The sequence below is a fragment of the Phytophthora infestans genome, genomic scaffold (genome assembly GCF_000142945.1).
Source record: "Phytophthora infestans T30-4 supercont1.70 genomic scaffold, whole genome shotgun sequence".
Taxonomy (NCBI): domain Eukaryota; phylum Oomycota; class Peronosporomycetes; order Peronosporales; family Peronosporaceae; genus Phytophthora; species Phytophthora infestans.
This window is the reverse complement of record NW_003303689.1, coordinates 514,245-520,822: the sequence shown is the minus strand read 5'-3', so window position 1 is coordinate 520,822 and position 6,578 is coordinate 514,245. Positions and strand designations below refer to the sequence as shown.

The window sequence follows — 6,578 nt, the reverse complement described above, 5'->3', positions numbered from 1 at the left end:
GGAAATATCGGGACGGAAATTGGCAGGCCGGAACATTATGGGACCGTAAATGCCAGAGCAAAACAATCGCGGGTAGGAAAACCGTGTTACGGAGAATATCGAGGCAGTCGCGTTCTCGGACGCAGACTGAGGAACAGACATCGACGATAGGCGATCGGTGTTATAATCCAGCACTAGTTAAAGGTAAGTTTCAGACTGAGTGTATTTATATGTAGGGTTACCTTGAGTTCGATTTACAAGCTTAAGTCACCTTTACTGTTAGTAATGGCCTCGAGCGCCCCTAATACAGTACTGCACCCCGTTTTCGCGTCCTCGGACCTATGATAAACTTCCGGATGTAATGATCCAGAATCTAAAACGAGCAATGATTTGCATGGTAAAATATAGTTTATTTGCAAATCCTATGTGGTCCACCCCTGCGTACCAGACATTCCATAGAGTGATAGGCCGGCCTGATAAATAAACTTTCAAATGTGGCCAAACCATAAATATGTTATTTTTACAGTTAGTTAATACTATTTTCAGTTGTTCTGTAAGATAAAAATATTATCAGTAATATTATTTTTGAGGATCCCAGCTGAGGACAGACTGTATTGCAATACTTGACGACGTACAGTCCTTCAGACACTCCTGCTTAAAGCTGTCTCCTCGCCACCCCATCACCTGACGAAAAAAAAAAATCCTATGGCAACGTTCATGCAGTTTTAAAATCACTTGAGCAAGGAGCTGTAAGAACGAGACAACTGGAGACAGCGAGAGATAAAAACGGAAGTTGCTTCACGTGTTACCTACACCGTGGACTGCAGCAGTTAATTACTCGATTGACCCGAGGCTTCCACCACAGAGCCCGAATTCGGAGGTCCATTCATCTGCATAGGATTCATGACCTGCTGGGGCATCTGCATTGCCTGCTGGTTCATTGATTGTTGGCCCATCGACATGTTCTGCTGTGACATCGCCATACTCTGCTGAGCCATACTTTGTTGAGGCATGGTCATACTCTGCTGAGGCATCCCCATGCTCTGCTGCGCCATCGCCATGCTCTGATAAGGCATATTCTGTTGCTGCATACCCTGCTGGGCCATACTCTGCTGCTGCATTCCTTGCGTCCCCGGGTTCATGCGCTGCATCTGAGTAGGGGGCATCATGCCGTAGCCCTGAGGGCCCATCTGGAAGCCCATGTTGGGGGCCATGGCGCCTCGGTTGTCTCCATAACTGGTAGGAATCTGCATGGCGTTGCTCATGCGAACATTGTGCGCCATTGCTCCACTACCAGGGACACCGTACGGCATGCCTCCGTTAGCAAACCGCTGCTGTTGTTGCTGTTGTGCCATCGGGTTCATTTGTGCATACTGTTGAGCCATCATCGGGTTCATGCGTGCCTGGTATTGCGCCTGAGCGTACGCCTGAGCTTGGGCCTGGGCTTGAACTTGAAGCCGCGCTTGATGAGCCTGTGCCTGAGCTCTCGCCTGTGCTTGGGCCTGAGCTTGGGCCTGAGCTTGAGCCTGGAGCTGCGCTTGGTTGGCCATTGGCATCTGCATCAAACCAGCTCGGGAATACTGCTGCTGTTTTTGCTGCTGCTGGGCCATTTGTCCGTACACCTGCGGTTGTCTCGGCGACGTCTCCGACGATTCGTCTGCCCACTTAGCCAGCGTCATGAGGTTCTTGTTGAGGTTCTTTCGCTTCTTGTTCAGTTTCTCCGTGAACTCCCCCAATTGCGCTGTACCCTTGCCGTGTTTGATCTGCGTATTGAGCTCGATGATCTCCACAATGAGACTCGAGTTCTCATCCAGCATGGCCTGCAATGTTTACCGGAGACATTTTTCTCTCGTTAGAAGACACGCTTTGAGATCGCGATTAAAGACACACCCAACCTGAATCTGCTCCGTGCTAATCTGCTTGGGTTCCTGGGGCTGCTGCTGTTGTTGCTCCTGGAACTGCTGTGGCACTGCGTACGCCCGGTTCATGGCCATCTGCGGGGCTGCTGCGTCCATCGTTGTTTGTTTTGATTCCGCTCGTTGATTTCCGATAAAGTACAATTATTGCAATTGGATGAAAATCAAATAAAAGTCATTTGATTGGTTGATTCTAAAGCGCGTTCAAACCGCTGGTTTTTGGCAATAGCAATTATGAGCGGCATGCAGCGCTTCCTCCGATTGAGCGCGGTCGAAGCTGAGGCCGCCATGAAGCCTCGTCTGGTGGACGGCAAGTGGAAGCAGCCGCTGATCTCTGGCCGCAAGATCGCTATGGTAAAGAAGCACGCGACACGCGAAGGCCTCATGGGCACGTGGGAAGAGGGCAAGGGTGGTTGGCTCGAGACATGGGACCGACCGCAGAAGCACCACGTGATGCGGCCGCTCAAGGGCCACAAGAACCAGCGCAATGAGTTTGAGCGGTGGGTGATTGGACAATTGGAGTGCTGTGCAGTCGTTCTTTGATTGACGACTGGGTTTGTGTGTGTATGTATGTGTTGGTTGGTTGCTGGAAACAGCGTCAAGAAGGTGCAGGCAGCACTGGCAGCCATGCCCACCAAGATCGCGGAGCACAAGAAGGCAGTCAAGCAGGCCAAACCTCTCAAGGGACTGGACAAGTGGCTCAACGAGAAGGACCCGTACTAGACGTAAAAGGCAGGGGCTGAGGGGGGATTCAACCTTGTCAGAACACACAAGACATATTCCAATTTATTAATTGAGGGTAATTGCTGAAGTGTTTTTAAACGACGGGTTATGGTGTCGCTTTGAACACTACCTGAGTTACGGTTAAAGCATGTATATTTGTGCAGCCGAGTAAACTCTAGCGCCTTACACTAAATTGTTTCTGAAACGTCGCGCCTAGCGTTGTATTTACTGCGAGGTGGCATCGACTGCAGTGCGCTTGGTCGAGAGTGCGTAATCGAGAATCATGGGCTTAACCAAGCACGGTCGAGTAAAAAAAGGTATCGTTGCACCTATGAGTGACGACGAGGACAGCAATAATACTGTCAACCTCCACCAAAGCAGCACCAACTCGTCGAGGCAGGAAGCAAGAGGCGTGTCCTTTTCTTCTTCGCGAGGGAAAATATGGTGCATGTCATGCTCTTGTTTAGCTGTCCGAGTCAATGTGAACTGATTCCGCTTCGTTCCTGGTGCAACTTCTCCAGGTTGATTCTAGTCGTTAACATTTCTATCGTCACCATGTTCATCTTCATGAGTTCCACGCGCTTCCCGTCTCTGCATGGAGAAAGTATTGTGAACGCTGCGCTGGAGCAAGACGAAGAGCACCCAGGACCAATTGACAAGAACGCAGAGCTTATTTTCTCACTGGCAGCCGTTCACTTCGCTAATACGAAAGAACCACAAATGCAAGAAACCGGAGGCTCCTCAAAAATTACGAGCACTGATCCTCTGGATAAAGGACCCGACTTGAAGGATGCAACCAAAAGAGAGACAGAAGCACCACACTTGGTGACACCAGGTGATGTTACAGGGGTAACTCCTTCAGTCCATACCGATATCCACGAGGAGGAATCCGAAACACTCTTACCGGCCGTGACTCTACAGATTGGTGAACCGGTATCCAGTGTAAACTTTAGCAAAGACGCCAAAGCAACCGATGCAACAAATGACTCTTCTTCAGCTAATGAGCGACAACTACAATCGACGATCTCAGCTGAGATGCAGACGTTATTTCGCGATGAGGAATCGCAGGATGTATCTTCAGAAACGCTATCTCCGTCCCCAGAGCAGCCAGATGAAGCCGATTACAGCTCATCAACGGCAACTGCAGCGCCGCAACTTGTAGATGTCGAAACTTCTAAAGTCAAGTCCAAAGGTAATTATGATTCGAGCTAACTGATGCCCTCAACTTTCAACAGAAGCTCATTTTATAAGTGTGACGATTCTCAGATCTTCTTGATAACTTATCGGTGTGGCTCACAAGTGACTCGGGTGTTGAGGTTGAGAATTTGGAGGGTTGCTTAGCGTCATCAGGAAAAGATGTCGTCGCTTGTGGGGTAAACAGGTATCTCGCTCTCCATTAATGTTACCTCTAGGACGTCGGAAGCTTACATATTCGTGCTGGGTCAAATGGTACATGTAGCTGGACAAACCAAGTTGCAAGCATAGATATCAACTTCGCCGCCTCAACATCTTTCCGCCCCGCGTCACAAAAATCTGTGTGGATTCCGATCGCTCCAGACACATACAACCAGCTTCCAACCGTGTACTTTACGTCGTGTCCTATGGTGACAGATATGCTGAGAGTACACGAGTCAATGACAGTGCTGTTCGTGCTCTCTCCAGCTCAGATTGAGGTGAGAACTCGATCCACGACGAACTACAGCTCGTTAGATGATAATCTTTTTTATTTTTTGGGTTATACTAGGCTGGCGACTCGTACACTGGACAGAAATTCTTCGGGAACTCTCCGTATGGACAGTTTGCTCTTCACGGTGGTAAACCATCGTTTTTTGCCAATCACGGCCTTGTAGAGAGTGCTCAGGTGATCCCCTCGGGACAGTTCTCGCTTGTGACGTACCGTGTGGTTCCAGGCTACGTCCAAATCAAGGTCAATGGTGGTTCTTGGGGTGGTGAAGCTCCAGTTGAAGGCGACGATAGACGCATTCGAATCACAATTAACGATGTGGTGAGCCTCGGCAACAGTAAGGGTGCGTGCGATACAAACGCGTTCCAGGGTAGGATTGCTGAGGTGCTCATTTACGACGTTGAATTGGACAATGCGAAGATTGAAATGGTGGAAAAATTCCTCCACGAGAAGTGGTGGGGGAATAAGCCGTTCCCAATAACAACAACGCCAGTGCCTGTAGTTGCAGAGTCTGAACCTGTTGTGTCTAAGGTTTATAATCTATTGACAGGCCCAGTGGCTGAATCACCCGGAAATGCCGCACAGGTCAATGAAATGAGCCAGCAACCTTCCTCAACAGGGAAGCCACATGCTGAAGACACCGAGCAAGCGTCTACTCCAGCAGAGAGATATCAAATCGATCATCGAAACAGCGATGCTCCGGGGAAATTTTCGAGAGTGGATGAGGAGGACGTGAACTCGCCCAAGTTCGATCCGCGAGTCAGCATTTTCGAGTGGACAGCTCCTAGCCAAGCTGATCCAGCAAATGCAGCGCGGTGGAGGAACACAGTGAAGGAAAAGGTGGAATACATCCGCAACTTTCAGCTGGGTGGTGACGTACTACGCACACTGATCCGCCAGCACAAGGACGAATTGGTGATGTTGCGAGAGGAGCTCTTCGGTTGACCCTGACCTTTATCATGGTGCCCAACAATGCAACCTCGTAAAAAAATGGTTTTTATTAACCGTTTTTATTGGATGAAATTATTCGTTTCCCTAACGTATTGCGTGCGTTCTTCAAAGAGCCATCTTGTCGAAGTGTAACGTTATTAATAGCTCACTGTTCAACCAGCTACTTCATGAAGTATGCATTAGAGGCGATGTCATGAAGTATCCCGAAAGTAACACTAGTTTTCAAAGCAAGCTTAGTCAAGCTCCCGCGCGCTATGGCGTCTCAACGCTTGTCATCGTGGCTCTGCGGCCCTGGGGCTCAAGCCCCGGATGCAGCCGACGCAGCGGATTCGAAGCTGCAGGATATGAGCAAGCCCACAGCCAGTTCCAGCGACTCACCACTGGACATCAGCCTCGTGCAGCTGCGTGCCAAAGAGACCATCACGCGCATCAGCCCCGAGAAGCTCTCGCTCGTGGAGGAGATCGACAGTGAGCCGGACGATGCAGAGTTCGACGAGAGAGCGCACTGGACTAGGCGCGGATCCAGGAAGAAGGCCAGGGCGTCACGTCGAGCCGCGGCTCTGGATAAGTCGCAACCGTCGATTGCGCTCTTCTGCGTGAAGGAGGCGGCCTTAGCTGCCGATAAACCGGATACAAAAGCAGAGGAGGATACACTAGACGGTGCTATTGCAACCTCACAACCGAAGAAGAAGGAGAGCAAGAGCAGAAACAGGAGGAGGAAGAAGGAGAGCTCCAATCTCGAATTGGACTCGGCAGTCGAGAAGGAAGAGCACGTAGCTATTGTAATGAGCTCTGGACGGCCCAAACGCCAGGCAGTTGTACGAGCAGAGATCTTGCAACAGCAACAAAAGCTATTGGACGCTGTTGCTGCAAGGAAGAATGCAACGCCGTTTTTGACTCCGCCGCCCTTGACCAAGAAAGCAGCAGCAGAGGGCAACGCAACGACTAGTGGGCGCAAAAGAAAATTGGACATGAACAAGAAGAAAATGTCTCCGCCCTCGAAGAATGGATCTACAACGAGCTCACCTGGGGCCAACAAGGCAGCACAATCATTCTTCTTAAGTGAGCCGGAAAAGAAGCAGATGCAGGAGATCAATGCCGTATCTTTGTTCCGGGAACAACTTCGACAGACGCGTGAAAAAGATCTCGCGTTTTTCGCTGGTAAAACAGCGAACCCATTTTTTCAGGCCCGCTCCAGTACCAAGCGAAGCAGCAGTGCTGAAAATGACGACGGAGTTGCTGAAATGAACGAAGATGGTGAAGCTCGCGACGCAAAGGGGCGCCGTGGGAGTCGCTGGAGTAAACCTTTGTCGCTGTTTCCTGAG

The 6,578-nt window shown here is 50.1% G+C and overlaps 3 protein-coding genes across 3 annotated transcripts; 2 read left to right on the top strand and 1 right to left on the bottom strand.

Moving 5' to 3' along the window:
• Window positions 1-809: 809 nt before the first annotated feature.
• Window positions 810-1,796, bottom strand: PITG_17731 (uncharacterized protein; the record flags this gene model as incomplete). Its single annotated transcript, XM_002997550.1, has 1 exon — window positions 810-1,796. One exon carries the CDS (start codon window positions 1,794-1,796, stop codon window positions 810-812), a length of 987 nt encoding a protein of 328 aa, XP_002997596.1.
• A 333-nt stretch (window positions 1,797-2,129) lies between these two features.
• On the top strand, window positions 2,130-2,618 carry PITG_17730 (uncharacterized protein; the record flags this gene model as incomplete). The annotated part of the gene is made up of 2 exons (XM_002997549.1): window positions 2,130-2,395; window positions 2,492-2,618. The coding sequence occupies 2 exons, from the start codon at window positions 2,130-2,132 to the stop codon at window positions 2,616-2,618; spliced, it is 393 nt and encodes a 130-aa protein (XP_002997595.1).
• Window positions 2,619-2,949: 331 nt separating this feature from the next.
• Window positions 2,950-5,247, top strand: PITG_17729 (uncharacterized protein; the record flags this gene model as incomplete). Its single annotated transcript, XM_002997548.1, has 6 exons — window positions 2,950-3,062; window positions 3,140-3,453; window positions 3,649-3,810; window positions 3,885-3,999; window positions 4,078-4,291; window positions 4,363-5,247. The coding sequence occupies 6 exons, from the start codon at window positions 2,950-2,952 to the stop codon at window positions 5,245-5,247; spliced, it is 1,803 nt and encodes a 600-aa protein (XP_002997594.1).
• Between the last annotated feature and the right edge of the window lie 1,331 nt (window positions 5,248-6,578).